This window comes from Lynx rufus, unplaced genomic scaffold (assembly GCF_022079265.1).
Source record: "Lynx rufus isolate CCGP_SWC_20201006 ecotype Redwood Valley unplaced genomic scaffold, mLynRuf1.p SCAF_43, whole genome shotgun sequence".
Lineage (NCBI taxonomy): Eukaryota > Metazoa > Chordata > Mammalia > Carnivora > Felidae > Lynx > Lynx rufus.
Genome location: NW_025814860.1, coordinates 1,878,436 through 1,894,747, shown reverse-complemented (window position 1 = coordinate 1,894,747; position 16,312 = coordinate 1,878,436). Strand labels below are relative to the sequence as shown.

The window sequence follows — 16,312 nt, the reverse complement described above, 5'->3', positions numbered from 1 at the left end:
GGCCTCGTCCGCGTGCTCGTCCTCGTCCGCGCTCTGCTGCTGCTCCATCCCGAGCAGCTTTCCCAACAGCTGTCCGCCCCGGACGTGACGTTGTGCAGCCCTGACGGTGACTTCTCTTCCGCCAGCCGGGGCGGGGTGGGGGTGGGTCACCCCACAAGGAACTCGGACCTCCATCCGTGTCTGCAGTCGCTTACAAAAGGCCCACGTTCTGGACCGGCGACAAATGGAGACGCCGGAGCCGGTGGCCAAAACCCTGTCAGGAGCCTCACGGCCCAAATACGGATTCCCAAGAGGCTTGTGTGGACCAGTTTGGCGTCTCTGGCCGGCACGAGCACACGCAGGGCCTGCCGGGTGCTGCCGAGAAGAGCAGACATGAGCCCTACACCCCCAGTGCGTGGCAAGGATGACGTTCCCAGGCTCTGTGCAGCAGGGAAGACTTCCTACCCATATGCCCCAGCCCCTTCCCCGCCGGCCCCTCTGCCGCCCTGTCCGCCTCCAGGTCACAGGCCCCGTCAGACGAAGCAGCATCCGCAGCACCGAGCCGGCTCTCTGGTTCTATGTTGACAGGGTCACAGGGTGTGAGACAGGTGGCCATAAACGTGGTCACACTCAATGACCAGGGGACGCAGTCAGGCTCCTGGCTCTGCCCGATAAGACAGGCACCAGGGATGGCCTGCATCCTGACACCAGCCTCCCAAGAGCTGGATGGCCCCCCACACAGTGAGGTCCCCAGGAAACATGTCCAGTGACCATGACTGGGCAAGGGGCGCTGGCAACGTCCAAGAACAGGGCCACCGTGTGACCACGCTCTGGGGCCTCGGTGGAAAATGCAGATTTCCCGGATCTGTCCGGGAATTCTAACGCGCTGGTACATTCGGGGAAAAGTGACCTCAAGGCCCAGCAGAAAGGGCAGGGGAAGGCACATTCTGGCCTGGAGAGAAGACCGCCATCCACAAAGGGGTTCTCCCTAGGGTGAGCGGCACGGCGTGGGGAGCCGCATTGGCCTGAGGCTGCGTCAGCAGTGGGCGGGGCCTCTCTGGCCCTCAAGGCCCAGGAGGGCATGGCGCTGGGGACAATGGGGCTTGGGGTCCCTTGCAGAGAAGACTGTACCTCTACGCGTACTTCAGCAACGTTCACCGTCCCACCTGTGCGTGGCACCGTTTATGGCTCCCCGCCCAAGGACCCCCCCCAGGACCCCCACTCTGAAGCCTGCACAGCGGCCAGGGGGATCCTGACCGTAGTTGTCTAGAGGCTCCGTGGAGCCCCGGGGCGACTGCACACTCACAGAGGGGAGACGGCTCCCTCTCTACCCCAGGAGGACCCTCCCAGCCCCTTGTCACACAGCAAGACCACGTGCCGTGCCCCGGGTGGCGCTCAGTGAAAGAAGAAACCAGGACTGCTGGGGGGTGCCCAGGCCTCGGGGGGCTACAGCCCCAAAGCAGTGCCAAGGCAGCCCTGATTGGGGGTGTGGCCTGCCCTCCCCGCTGCCCCCCTACCTCTGCTTTGAGGGTAATTTGCTGGCTCTCTTCTCTTCCTCCTCCAGGCGCCTGCGGGCCTCCTCCAGCTGGGTCAGAGGGTTGGGGGCTGGGTTGGGTGGCATGGTGGGGTCTTGAACGAAGAGGTGAGAGGGCTGGACGGAGTTGCGAAGCTGAGCGCTGACCCAAGGGTGCACGGCCCCGGGACGCTCCACGGACAAGGGCCTGGGGCTCTCGTGCACCTGCTGCTTCTTGGCACCGGAAGACCTTTGGGAGCAAAAGAACGAGTGTGGCAGCATCTGGAACCCTGGCCACAGGCGGGGCCAGTGGAGGCCACCAGGGGCACACCTGCCACCCCTCCCACCACACCACATGACACCGTGCTCCTCCACTGCACGCTCTTTTTGTAACTCATTTTTATTTATTATTTTTTTTAAGTTTTTTTTTTTTTTTTTTAACATTTATTCATCTCAGACAGACAGAGCACAAGCAGGGGAGGGGCAGAGAGAGAGGGAGACACAGAATCCCAAACAGGCTCCAGGCTCTGAGCTGTCAACACAGAGCCCAACGCGGGGCTTGAACTCACAAACTATGAGATCATGACCTGAGCCCAAGTTGGACGCTTGACTGACTGAGTCACCCAGGTGCCCCTGTAACTCATTTTTGAAGAATTGTTTAAACGTTGTTTATTTTCAGAAAGTGTGAGTGGAGGAGGAGCAGAGAGAGAGGGAGACACAGGATCCGAGGCAGGCCCCAGGCTCTGAGCTGTCAGCACAGAGCCTGACACGGGGCTTGAACTCTCAGACCGCAAGATCACGACCTGAGCTGAAGTCGGATGCTTCACCGACTGAGTCACCCAGGTGCCCCTTTTGTAACTAATTTTTAACAACTTTACTGAACTATGTCATACCCTATATAAAAACTTAAAAAAAAAAAACTTTTCACTGTTTTTAAAAAACATTTTAGTATCAAAATAAATGCTCTTTGTGAGAAAGCTGAACCATATAGGAAATTCCAAAGTAAAAACAATCTAAAAATCTTAACTTAGAAGTACCTACTCTCATTATATTGGTATATTCTCCTTCCCGTTAAAAACAATCAGCGTAACTCTAAACATACAATTTTTCATTTTTTCAAATGTTTCCCCCATGGGATCACACACCTCTCTCTCCCTTCATTACCCAACACAAAATGCTCCAGAGCTGTGCAGTACGCCTTTGCTGCACGGCTGAATTATACCGAAAACATCAGCCTCTCTTAGCCTTGGCTGGAGCCCTTGGAAAGGGGGGCTTTAGCACCAGGAGGGAACCCTGGAAGAGGGCCCCCAGGCTCAGTGCCCTCGCAGTCCCGGAACTGCCCCAGGAAAGATGGCATCTCCCTCCTAAAGAGCCCACGGGGCCAGCCACAGGGAGACCTTGGCTCTGGGGCCCATCCCCAGCCTCTCCTCGCCCCCCACCTCCCCGCCCCACACCCACCTCCCATCGCCTGGCCCCCCCACGTCCTCCCTCTCTCGCTGCCCCGTGCCTCCACCCCCCCTGCCTACCTGTTGTATGATGTAAGAGCAACAAAGACAGAGGCACACTGTCCCCCAACTCCAGGGAGGCCAGGGAGACCTGGCAGGGATACTGAAATGCCACCATTTAAAATGGCCCATCCTGACATCAAGCACCTTCCAACCTGAGACTGTTTCCAGATGGGCCTTTTATTCTTCCACCACAGAAACCCTCCATCTGGCGTGGGAGGAACGGCCAGAACAGAGCCATTCCTTGTGGAAACCCGAAAAGGAAATCCAGAGAAACCCAACCAAAGCAGGAGAGGGGCTCTGGAAAACCCTCACCCAGGACAGGTTTTGCGACCGCAAAGGTGTCCGAACGCTGGCGGGAGCCTTGCTCCCACAGTCACGTGGAGACCAGACACAGGGACCCACGGGAGGAGAGTCCCACGTCTCTGCTCAGGATGGGCTGGCTGGCAGGTGGTTACCCACTTCTCCCTTTCTCCCCTCCCCACCCCGAGCCCCCCCCACCGCCGCCACACACGCGCACTCTACCGTCCCCAACCATACCCAAAACAGACAGCGCAGCGGGAGACTGAGGAAGGAGGGGTGGCCAGCCCACCCACGGGCACCAGCCCCACGGCCCAGACAACTGGTCTGGGGGTGAGGCGTGCAGTCCGGGCCAGCCCCAGTCCCCCATGGTCCCCCCAAAACGGACGGACCCAAGCGAGGCGGCAATGGCACGTCTGGGGTCCTGGCTCCACACCCTCCCGAGCAGCCTCCGGCTCTGTGGGGCCAGTACAGAGTTCAGAGGGTGCAGACACCACCGACGGCTGGGGGGTGACCAGGTGCGATCAGAGAAGACTTGTCCTGCGCGGTCTGTCTGGAGTGGCGTCCAGGTACCTGCCTAACTGCCCCAGTAACTTAGGTCACTGTCGTGTGGAGGCGTCAGCCACCCAGAAAACAGCTCGTGAGGGCAGCTGTGTGAAAGCGGGGCCCCCCTTGGCGGGCTGGGCACAGCAAGAGGAGAGCAGGCAGAAACGTGGCGACTTGAGAACGAGCTCAGCAGCGGACACTCCTGCCCAGGACACCGAAGCTGTGTCAGGACCCCAAGGCCGGCACGGGGCCCCACTCGGGGCGGGAGTCAGAGAGCTCACACGGCCACGGCCACGGGTTATAAGGACAGGTGGGTGGGGCCAGGCCGCAGCTTCAAAGACCCTGGCGGAACCGTGCTGTAGGCTCGTCAATCAGTGCCACACGCTGGTGCCCGCGCCACCCAGGACGCCGGGGGCCTTTTACCCGTGGCTTGTGTGGCCACACCCACCCGGGACGCTGGCGCCTCTCACCCGTGGCCAGCCTTGCGGTGCCGGCTGATCTCCTTCTCCCCCTCGATGATCCACTGCATGATCTTTTGGTTCTTCTCCGCGTCTTCCGAGGGGCCAGGCACCTCGGCTCCCGCGCTCTTCCCTGACTCCGCCTTCTTGGCGTTTCTTCTGGAGGCAGTGCCAGACTTCCCGCTACAAAAGCAAGGGGCCGGGAGTCACCTGCTGCCTTTACTTTGTGGCCTGTTGCCGGAAAGCGGCCACCTGAACGTGGTGGCTTTGACAGAGCTGTGTGTCCTCGCGGGCTCCGCCCCAATGCCAGGGGGTTCTCTGAGGTTAGTCTGGTGGGGAGCACAAGGCGTCCAGGCAGCACCAGCCGGGAGGGCAGGAGCACCTGTCCTTCGCCCTCCCAGCCCGGCCACCCAGCTGGTGGCAGCAGCACCGGGACCCAGTCACCCCGCACCCAGACGCCTCCCCCGAAACAGGTACCTCTCTATCCATGCACCCTTCAAGGCCAGAGCCCTGGATGGCCCGGGACCCCAGGCAGGACCGGGCACTCATGCTGGGCGCTGGGGCCCTCTGGCCACCACATGCCCACGGTCTGCGCAGGCAACCCCGGCTGGACGACTTTTAAAGGGGAACTGTGGCCCAGAAAACTGAACAGAACCCTCAGGAGACACAGCCTCTCACTGTGACCCCTTCCTCCCCGGGAAGGCGCACGTGGCCCTTACTGATTCAGGTTCAGGGATGAAGAAACCACAGCCCCGATCCCAAAGCAAGGCCCAGGCTGCCACAGACACTCACCTGTAGGCCAGGCTGTCGCTGGCATTGGGGGCGGTGCCCACGCTCTCTGAGTGGCTACGGGGCTTGGCTGTGTGGCCGTGCAGCTCCGGGCCCCAAGAGAAGCTGCCCGGGATGCGGCGGGCGGCCTCAGCCTCAGCCTGCTCCTTGGGCCTGGCCGCCCCGTGGTGACTGTGGTGGTGGCCGTGCCTGTGCAGGTGTGGGCCGGCTGCGTCCAGCTTCACCCCGGACTTAGGTGCGTGCTTACTGTGCCCAGGGGGCACGCCCCCTAGGACCCCCACAATCTTGGGCACGTGCCCGCTGTCAGGGGAACGGTGGCCGGGCCCCGGCGACTGACAGCCCGGCGTCCTCATGACCCGCTGCACATGCTCATCCAGGATGCTCTCAGGGTTCTCCTCGTGCGCGTCCCGCAGACCCACGCAGCCCACGTCTGCATAGCGGGGCGGGAAGTGGTGCCAGGCTGTGGCCAAAGGCAGCTTATGAGTGGCCCCCGGGGGACCAGAGGGCATGTCACCATCCTCACCTTCTTCCTCCTGCAGGACAAGGTCACGAGTCACCTCCTGGCACCGGCCGAGTCATAGAAACCTCGCCCTCGCGGAAACAAAGAAATAGGCCCGCAACGCTCCATCTCGGGGGCTGGAAGCACCGAGCCCAGGATGAGCAGGCCAGGTGAGGCACTGGGCGCTGGGGAGCGTGAGAGAGTGAGCACGCCCACCACGCACCGGAGGCTCGAGGACCACAACGCCCACCCAATCCCGCCCACTGAGAAACCTCCAGAGGGACTTAGTTCTTTTACGCTTCTCAATAAAGATATTTTTATTTCTTCAGTTGATTTTCCTAGTCCTCAATTTTATTTCCATGTTTTCCATTATATTTTCTTTTGTTTGCTTTTAAAGTTTATTTATTTTGGGGGGGGAGGGGCAGGGAGAGAGGGAGAGACACAGAATCCTAAGCAGGCTCCACTCTGTCAGCACAGAGCCTGATGTGGGGCCCAAGGGAGATCATGACCTGAGTCCAGATCAAGAGTCAGACGCTTAACCGACTGTGCAACCTGATCGTCCCTTTCCCATTACATTTTCAAAGGGAATACGCCCTTGTACAGAAGAGCTCGTTTTCTGCTTAATTGCTCTGCTCTGTGATTCTGGGTCAACTGTCACACTAAATCCAGTTGGGTTTCTCTGGAGTCTCTGGCAGCCAACAGGACCCTATCTGTAAATATAACATCTGACCAGCCAAATCCTGTATTTATTTTCTCATCTCACTGAATTGTGGAAAACAGAATAATGGTGGGTACATCCGGTAGTGACCAGAAAGGATGGGACAGCTACCCCTGTACTGTACCAGAAACAAATCTCACAAAATCCACAAGAAACTTTTCACTTATGGGAAAGCGTCTCCACGTCACCAGGACAGGCGGTCAGCTGCAGACACTTCAGTCCACGCTCAGGTCACAGGTGGCACGGAGCAGGACAGAGGGCAGGCGCATGGCTGCGGGGAGGGTGAACACGCCCCTCTCGGGCACACCGGGGCCCTGGGCTCCCCACCCCACGTCCCATGCCGGACCCCCCACTCTGCCATCGACGGACACTGACCCCTACGGTTAAGGAAGAGGGGCTCTTGCAGTCCCCGGGGGGCGGCACGGGGTGGTGACGGACAGCTTGGGCTGAGAGCCAGCTTGTCTCGGTGGCTCTGCACATGTAGGAAATCGGTTTTACGGTTTTGAAATGTTACAGGTTCACCAAACTGTCTAGCTAAGAATTTTCACTTTCTTCTTTGTTCTTATTTTCCGAATTTTACAACAAAACTCTTATTTAAAAATTTGTAGTTATTCTTCTTTAAAAAAAGACTATAGTTTATGGCATATTTATATGAGCCTTATTTTGTAAAATCATACAAGACAGGGACTCTCACGTCCACGCGGATTCCCTGTACATACGTAATTAAAATTGACTTTCTCCTGTTTTGTTTTTAAACACTCAGGGCATCCGATGGAACCGCACAGCCAGCTGTGGGGCAGCGAGCCCCCCAGGGTCCGAGGGAAGCCTATGGGGACAGAGTGGCTACAGGCCAGAGACTGTGACACAGAGCCCGGCAATCCTGTCCAGACGCCACCGTGGGCCTGCCGATTCGTTCCCGAATCGATACCCAGGAAATACAAGGGGCTACTCGTTTGAACATCTTGTGTTAAGTCACAGGCACTGGGGAACCTCTGTGGCCGGGCCCAGCCCCCCGTGACAGCTCCTGGGAGATCCAGGCACAACCGCACGCCCCCGACAGGGAGGCCGCAGACAACAGGAGACTAAGACTCAGACATGAGAAAAATACACCGAATACCGATGGTTGTTAAAATGCCCATCCCGCACAGTGACCTGCAGGGCCACGGGCACACGGAGCCACGAGGACAAACTTGACACAATTACCACAGCTGGGTTCTACGGCAAGAAGGTTTGAAAGTCTCCTGCCTTAAACTTCTTTCACAAACCACAGGGTACTTTTACTTCGTGAGCGTACTCAGGAGGCACTGACGGAGGCATGCTTGGGCCGCGGACGTGCCACGGTGCCAGCCCCACGACGGCACGCAAACCAGGGCTTGGCTCCTGTAAAACCCGCCGTACCTCACGGCAACTCTGTGTCCGACACTGATTTCTCAAAGAAGGTTACCTGACAGGCCACGCCCTAACAGTCCCTTCACTCACGGAGGCCTCTGCTGGACCCTGACGGGGAAGGTGGCCTCCGTGGATGCCCACTGAACGTCCGCCCCCACCCTCGCTGCAACCCAGACTGGCAAACAGGCAGCGGGTCAGCACACGCCCGGCGCCCAGGCCAGCACTGCGTTGCCTCCATGGGAGTCACCAGGTCACTACGAGGGAGGGAGACAAGAAGATGCCGGTAAGAAAAACCTAGTGTCCCTGCCCAGGTGCTTAAAAATACTTTCATAGGGGCGCCTGGGTGGCTCAGTCAGTTGAGTGGCCGACTTCGGCTCAGGTCATGATATCTCGGTCCATGAGTTCAAGCCCCATGCCGGGCTCTGTGCTGACAGCTCAGAGCCTAGAGCCTGCTTCTGTTTCTGTGTCTCCCTCTCTCTCTGCCCCTCCCCCATTCACACTCTGTCTCTCTCTGCCTTTCAAAAATGAATAAATGTTAAAAAAAAAAAACAACCAAAAACTTTCATGCGGGCTCCCTCTCGGAGAGCACACCATCTGGCCATTCACCTCGGTGACCACCCCAGCCTTCCTGGTGCCCACCGCGAACCCCAGGTTTTGAAACGCTATTCGAAATCTGAAAAATGTGGGGGGTGGGGTGGCCCCTCATTTCAAACCTGGGTGTCCTATGAGGGGGCTCCGGAACCCTGGACGGCAAGGGCACAGCACCGTGTGTGATGCATGGAGGGCAGGACAGGAAACCGCCAGGTGTGACTGTGGCTGGGCCCCATGACTACCCTTACGATGGCATCTCTAGACTTCAGGTGCACATGACTCACCGGGGGAACACGGAAGGTGAGACAGCAGGCCCCTCCTGGGGGTTCGGACAGAGTCTGAGCAGGGCTCAGGTCCGTGTTGTAAATGAGTATCGGGTGATCAGGTAGAGAAACAATTCCTTCAAGAACAATCCTGTTTGGGGTGTGTTTTTCTTTGTGTTGTGTTTTGAGACAGAGAAAGAGAGAAAGAAAGAGAGCGAGACTGCAAGAGGGGCAGAGAGGGGAAGACAGAATCCCACCAGGCTCCACGCTCAGCACAGAGTCCTATGTGGGGCTCAATCCCATGACCCTAGGATCACGACCTGAGCCAAAATCAAGAGTCGGATGCTCTACCAAGCGATGCGCCAGGCACCCCCACAGCAGTCATGGTTTGGGTTTCAGGCATCGGGCATGAGGTATTGAGGGAAAACGTGCAAGACGCCACTTGTTGGTGACTGTTTTTCCTTTTTCTTTTTTTTAAAGCAGACTCCACACCCAACGTGGGGTTTGAACTCACAACCCTGAGAGGAAGAGTCGTACGCTCCACCGACCGAGCCGGCCGGGTGCTGCCAGTGGTGACCTTTCTTAGTTTCAGAAGGAGATTCCTACCTGCTGGAGAAAAGCAAAGGCCTGTCTCCAGCGACACAGTGGCGCCTGGCTCTGGGAGCACAGGGCACTGGGGCCTCGGGGACACACAACCTGGTGAGGCGTGAGAAGCAAGGGGAAGGCCGTGCTCAAGGGACATGTCTGTCGTCAACATCTCAGGACGGAAACCCGAGCACACGTGGGAATGAGTCTTGCAGGATGACGCCCACAGGCCACATAAGCCGCATGTCTCTTTGACAGCTACAGGCCGAGAAGTATCAGAGCAGGTAAGTCACAAACCACACGTAATTGTCCCAGCACTCCACGTTCTGCCCGGCAAGGCCACGGGTCAGAAAACAAGGCCCAGGAGCCTATTTCTGAACGTGACCCTTTCTGCACTCGGGATGACAGGTGGGAGCCCCCAGGCCCCGTGCCAAGGGCACACTCTGCTCCACACGTGTGCCCGGCGCCCCTGGGACCTGGCGGGGCGACGGGGGCATGTGGGACACGGGAAGGAGCAGGAAGGGGGTTGGGCTGAAAGGAGAGGTCAGTATGCACGTGGTACGCGTTGAGTCGTCTGCCAAAACTGCCTTCCTGAGCCGAGCCGATGTAGCTCCGGTGTGGCCACCGCCTGGGGATGACAGCAGGGCGTGGTCTCTGCCCGCCTCTCCACACCTCCCCAGAAGCAGGTGGCACAGGAACCCCAGCTCCCCGCAGGCCAAGGAGCGGCTGCTGAGTGCCTACTGGTTGCTCCCAGACCGGGCTCAGGGTCCCCGCCAGGGGGACCTCCTCCCCAGGAGACGGTGAAGACCGCACAGGAGCGGTGGCGGCTTCAGACGGGCCCCCGTCACAGCAGAGCGGCCGGCCACCGGGGCAGGGTCAGAGGGCGTCGGGAGCCAGCACTCTGGGAGACCCAGGAGGGAGCTCGTGGGAGCCCGAAGCTGCCCTCAACTCCACCAAAACGCAGTAAGATCATCCGGAACCCGAGCCGCACCGTGGCCTCTCCCAGAAGGCTCACTCACCATCCGGACGCGTTTCAGCCGCTCCTCCAGCTTCTCCTCGGCCTCCCGTGTCCGCTGGATGGCCTCCAGGCGGTGGATGAGCTCCGCGGCGAACTTCTGGGGCTCCACGCGGACTTCCTTTGGCATTCGGTAAGTGCGCTGCAAGGAGACACTGATTAGCCAGCCACGTGCAGCCTTGAACTGCCAGCCCCGTCAAGATGGCACACGGGCACTCTCCGGGTGACCAGGAGGAGCCCCGAAACGCGCGTTTTGTTTCGTTTTTTTAACTTGTTTTATTTTTTATTTTTTTAAATTTATATCCAAATTAGTCAGCATGTAGTGCAACAGTGATTCCAGGAGTAGATTCCTTAGTGCCCCTTCCCCATTTAGCCCATCCCCCCTCCCACACCCCCTCCAGCAACCCTCCGTTTGTTCTCCATATTGATGAGTCTCTTCTCTTTTGTCCCCCTCCCTGTTTCTATATTATTTGTGTTTCCCTTCCCTAATGTTCATCTGTTTTGTCCCTTAAAGTCCTCATAGGAGTGAAGTCATGATTTTTGTCTTTCTCTAATTTCACTGAGCATAACACCCTCCAGCAGTTCCATCCACATAGTCGCAAATGGCAAGATTTCATTCTTTTTGATTGCCAAGTAATACTCCATCGTATAAATATACATCTTTTTTTAAATTTGTTTTTATTTATTTTTGAGACAGAGAGACAGAGCATGAGCAGGGGAGGGGCAGAGAGAGAGGGAGACACAGAACCTGAAGCAGGCTCCAGGCTCCGAGCTGGCAGCACAGAGCCCGACGCGGGGCTCGAACTCACAGACCGTGAGATCATGACCTGAGCTGAAGTCAGCCACTCAACCGACTGAGCTACCCAGGAGTCCCATATATCGCATCTTCTTTATCCATTCCTCCGGCAATGGACATTTGGACTCTTTCCATACTTTGGCTGTTGTCGATAGTGCTGCTATAAACATCGGGGTACGTGTCCCTTTGAAACAGCACACCTGTATCCCTTGGATAAACGCCTAGTAGTGCAATTGCTGGGTCGAAGGGTACTTCTATGTTTAGGTTTTTTGAGGAACCACCATACTGTTTTCCAGAGTGGCTACACCACTTTGCATTCCCAGAAACCTGCGTTTTCTCTTAAAACGAGTGTTCACACTTGCCCCTTCTGCTGGGTTCCTCACTGCCCCCTTTTCTTGTCTAAGGTCTCCTTTACCCAGCACTAAGCCAGGAGGGACAACAGAGCCCTGGTGACCATCACATTAGGTCTGTGTTAGGTCACTACATGTTTTAAAAGTCTAACATTACTGTTACCTAATCAGGCCTTATTTTAATTTGATCAGCTGTCCTAACAATATCTTTTAGCGCAAACGTGTTTTAAAAATCTAAGCCACTTGGGCGCCTGGGTGGCTCAGTCAGTTAAGCATCCAAACCCTGATTTCAGCTCAGGTTCCAATCTCATGGTTCCTGAGTTCAAGCACCACACTGGGCTCTGTGCTGACAGCGGAGAGCCCAGCTTCGAGCCCTCTGTCCCCCTTTCTCTCTGCCACTCTCCAGCTTGCACTCTGTCTCTCTCTCAAAAATTAAAAAAATATACATATTTTTTAAAATCTAAGCCACCACCCCCCTGTTGAGGGGGATGGGGTCACCGGGGAGCTGCCAAGAGGAGAGGAGAGGAGAGAGCCCAGGGGGCTCGGACAGGGCAGGAGGGCAGACGGAGGAGGGAGTAGCCCGAGACAGGGTGACACACAGGAGTCCTCTCTGATCTCCTGGATGGATAGTGGCGATCTAGAACCCTGGACTTCAGATGTACAGCAAGCTGAGCAGGGAGGACTCCGTGTGGGGCAGGAGCCTGAGCGGGGGCAGTGCCCCTGGGCACAGTTTTGACTCTATGTTTCTCATCTACAAAACGACAGAACCTCAGAAACAGGTAAGCTTAGGTGAGAAAATCATGGGAAGGGCTCGGGGACAAATGCCCACGTGTGGGGCTATCACTGGCCTCGATGAGCTCAGGGGCGGCTGCAGAAAGCTCGGAAGGGTCCGGAGAGGGAAGCAGGGGAGGGCAAGCCCAGGACACAAGCTAACACTTCAACAGAGAGAGCTGGTGCGAAAGGTCCGGGGGTGCCCAGTGTTCTCAGAAGAGCCTGGGCAGTAGGGACAGCCATGAGGCCGAGACCCGGAAGGGAGTCTTTGCGGACAGCATATCCCAGTGGACAAGAAAGGCCCGAGGCCAGCAGGCTGGCTTCTCCGGGGACTGAACTGAGCAGAGGGCAGTGACCTGCATGGGACTGAGAGAGCAAGGCCAGACGTCCAGGTGGCAAGCACTGAGCGGTGCTGACCGTGAGACGGCACACGCAGAGAAAGGGCAGAGTGAGAAGTCCCCACGAGACGGAAACGCACCCACGTGGAGTGAGGACGCGTGCGAGGCTCGGCCCTGCGGCGGATGCCTGCCCCCAAGCTCAGGAGTTCTGGAAAAGAGCCTCTAGGCTGCACGGCTGTGCTTCTGAAAATGGGAAACTGTCAGAAATGACAATAATTACCAGCTCTGTGGAAAAACGGGTAACGTTCCGGCTGTGGAGGAACAAAAGAAGTCACAAAGGAGAAAGTCCCAGTAATTACAACTGTGGACCTTCTGGGTAGTTCAGATGGCCCCTCCCTCGGGCATCAAGGAGTAGACCTTTCATGACTGGAAAGTCAGCGGGGTCCCCCACGTGGTGGTGCCTCTGTGCCCCTGCACCGACACCCACACACAGCCCCTCGTCCTGGTCACGCAGCAAGGACCACCAGGCACAGCCCACCCACCTACCTCGGGGCAGCACAGTGTCTGCCTCTCGCCCGCGCTCCCCGGATGCTGCCTCCCCTGAGACCCACCCCAAGTCTCCGGCCCAACGACAAAGTAGACACGCACAGGTTCCTGGGGCAGGCGGGTGTCACCAGCCACAGAAGAGACACCCCAATCACAGGACTCCACGACCTCGGCCAAGATGGGGAACATTTTCTTCTGGTTTGTTAGATAAAAAATGTTGCCCTTAAAAATAAAAGTCAGTTATTCTACCAGCAAAAATGGTTTTATTTAGGAGTAACAAAGAACTGCAACTGGGGACAAGCATTGTATGGCAAAAGTGATAGACTACTCCCACAAACAAAGGCAAAGACGTCATCTTACGGAGAAGGGGAGTTGGGAGGGCTGCTGTGAATGGAAGTCCACTGGAGAGAAGCAAGCGTCTGGGGCGACAAAGGCTTCTCCTTGGCTGAGCTGCAGGGGTGGGACGCAGTGGGTAGGGGACGCAGCGCGTCCTTCCCTGTAACGGACGCTCCTGCTGGGTTGGCACGAGAGCTCCCCCCACTGGCTTCCCGACTCCCCTTCGGTGAGGTTTCTCCTGCTTCATTTCCACGCCGGACAGAACGGATGCAGCATGCCCTCTCTTCGCTCTTAACTCTGAGCCACGTGCTGGCCTGTCTGCCCTGACCACACAGCCAGGCTGGGCTCCAGGCTGTGCCCAGTGCTGACGGCAGACGCCAGCTCACCCAGGCAGCGCTTCTGCTGAGACCACCCCCCCCGCGCCCCACCGCCTCAACGGGCTACCCAAGCACACCCCCGCCAGGCCCCTCTGCTGAGCTATCAGACAGATGCAGAGGGGCCCCTGGAGAGACCACGAAGCTCCCCATGCCGCCGAGAAGCACGCGGGCGACATCTTCTAACGCTGGTCCCCGGAAAACGAAGCCCAGGCGGGTGAGGAGGCCGGTGACCTCTGCCCCCCCCTCACTGCCCCCAGCATCTGCACCAACCGCCTGGCCGTGCCCAGTCCATCCCAGCCACGACCTGTTCCCCTGAACGTGTGAACAGCTCAAGGAGCAGGGCTCATTAAGCCTCCCCTGGAAGGTAACCAGCACTCAGAAGTCACCAGGACGCACAGGACTCCTGCTTTCACCGAATGGTTGCACAGGGTCAGGCCCGGGGGTCAGCGTGGTGCCCAAGAACGCTCTTAGCCCTGCCGGGGGGCTGGGCGGCCGAGGCTGGAAGCCTGTGGGCCACAGCACTGTACACACCGCACGGTAAAGCCAGGCTCACGCTGCCATGCCTGCCTCTCTCAGCTCTGCCTTCACGCTGACTTGGCCAGGACCTTCCAGAGACTGAAGATGCCTTGCCTTCCTCGATTCTGGAACATTCCCCCAATGACACTTCTGACTCTTGTCTCTTCCTGATTCTCTGTGCCGCATTCTGAGACATCTTTCCAGGTCTATATTCCGGCTCACCAACTTTCTCTTTTGGTTTTCTTGAATATGCCGTTTAATTGTTTGAATCAGATCCTATCGCCAGATTGGTTGGTAGGCGTCCCACAGAGGAGGGCTCCCTGACATGAGCATCCCTGGACCCCGAGGCCCCACAGGCCCTGCACGGCCACGGCACTCAGCTGGACCATTTCTCTGCACTCCCTCAGTCTGGAACGAGGCTGTCTCCTCTGGACTTTTGTGACCCTGTGACTTTTGAAAATTTGAAGCCAGTTCTTGGGCAGGGTGGCCCTCAACGTGGGCTGTGTCCTGCTGATTTCTCCGGCAAGAGGCCCCGGGCCTCTCATGGTCCTCGAGGGGGCAGCATCCACGGGCCCCCTCACGGCCGAAGATGGCACCCCTGCCCCGAAGTCACTTTTTCCCATGGGAGCGACAGCTTCACCTGGGCCGGTGCAGGTGTCCTGCTGCTCATCACACTCCCGGTGTGTTCAGTCCATCAGCGGAGACGCGCACGTTCCCGCCTCACCACCACTGACCCTCACGCTTTGGTGGCCTGGTGGGAGGGAGCGCCTCCACGTGGCTCCTGTGTCCACTCACCCCCTTCCTTTCTGGGACACAGGGTACCCAGGCACCCCTACTGCTCCCCCTGCCCAGGCCCAGTCCTGAGTTTACACATCCATGAAGAGAGGAACCTGGGGGGTCAGTTAAGCGTCTGACTCGGTACCGACTCAGGTCACCATCTGAGACCGAGCCCTGCATCAGGCTCCGTGCTGACAGTGCGGAGCCTACTTGGGATTCTCTGTCTCCCTCTCTCCCTGCCCTTCCCCCACTCCCTGCCCCCTCTCTGAAAATAAATAAATAACCCTTCAAAAAACCACAAAACACAAAGAACAAAAAGGATCTCTGAAGAGAGCTAGGAGACACACGCACCAGCCTACAGCGAGGTGAAGACGTGTGCAGGCCCCGGCTGCGCTCCGACTCCGGCTGGTGCTCCCTACGGGGGAGCCCTGAGGGGCCCCGGCAGCGTGCACGCACACGCAGGCACACACGTGCACACAGACCACCAGCAGCAGCATCCACTCCTCCCGAGCACACGCTGTCGGCGCCTGGCTTAGGTCAAGTCTGTGCTGGGAGGTGACAAGATGCTTGACCAGGCTTTTCTGTTTTTTCCTTTTTTTAAACATTTATTTATTTAAATTTTTTTTTTTCAACGTTTATTTATTTTTGGGACAGAGAGAGACAGAGCATGAACGGGGGAGGGGCAGAGAGAGAGGGAGACACAGAATCGGAAACAGGCTCCAGGCTCTGAGCCATCAGCCCAGAGCCCGACGCGGGGCTCGAACTCACGGACCGCGAGATCGTGACCTGGCTGAAGTCGGACGCTTAACCGACTGCACCACCCAGGCGCCCCAAACATTTATTTATTTATTTAGAGAGCACGCAAGCAGGGAGAGGCACAGAGAGAGAGAGAGAGAGAGAGAGAGAGAGAGAGGAAGAGAATCACAGGCAGGCTCCGCGCTGTCAGCACAGGGCCCGACACGGGGCCTGACTCCGCCAGCAGTGAGGTCATGACCTGAGCCGAACCTGAGGTCATGACACTGAACCGACCGAGTCCCCCAGGTGCCCCTAACACTGACCACCCATCCTCTTCTCAGAAGCAAGAACATACCCACAACCTTTCTGCTCAACCATAAAAATCACCTTTCTTACCTGGAAATTAGCTAAAAGACTCTAAGCAAAGAACTGGCCACGGATGAGTGTGCGGTGACCCCGAGAGACGTCCCCTTCACCTGCACAGGAACCGCGGACAGCTGCTTGCAGCACCAACAGTTTGAGACTCCTGCAAGCCCTCCTTCTCTTCCCTGAGAAGTCTTTCCCGTTCGGTCGGCACGCCAAGATAAAGAGGTCTCTGCAGGTGGGGGCGGGCTGCCTGC

At 57.7% G+C, this 16,312-nt stretch overlaps 1 protein-coding gene across 4 annotated transcripts in view; it reads right to left on the bottom strand.

Annotated features, from left to right (window-relative positions):
• Positions 1 to 16,312, bottom strand: part of AXIN1 (axin 1) — a 63,430-nt gene that overhangs the window by 3,259 nt on the left and 43,859 nt on the right. For 3 of the 4 annotated variants that reach the window (XM_047097892.1, XM_047097893.1, XM_047097894.1), the window contains 4 exons: positions 10,155 to 10,292; positions 5,094 to 5,623; positions 4,314 to 4,484; positions 1,497 to 1,742 (listed from right to left, as the gene is read on the bottom strand). In XM_047097892.1, the coding sequence (XP_046953848.1) occupies positions 1,497 to 1,742; positions 4,314 to 4,484; positions 5,094 to 5,623; positions 10,155 to 10,292 (1,085 nt within the window). Of the gene's footprint in view, positions 1 to 1,496; positions 1,743 to 4,313; positions 4,485 to 5,093; positions 5,624 to 10,154; positions 10,293 to 12,545; positions 12,663 to 13,053; positions 13,174 to 16,312 lie in introns of all 4 variants that reach the window. The other variant, XM_047097891.1, reaches the window with a different exon arrangement.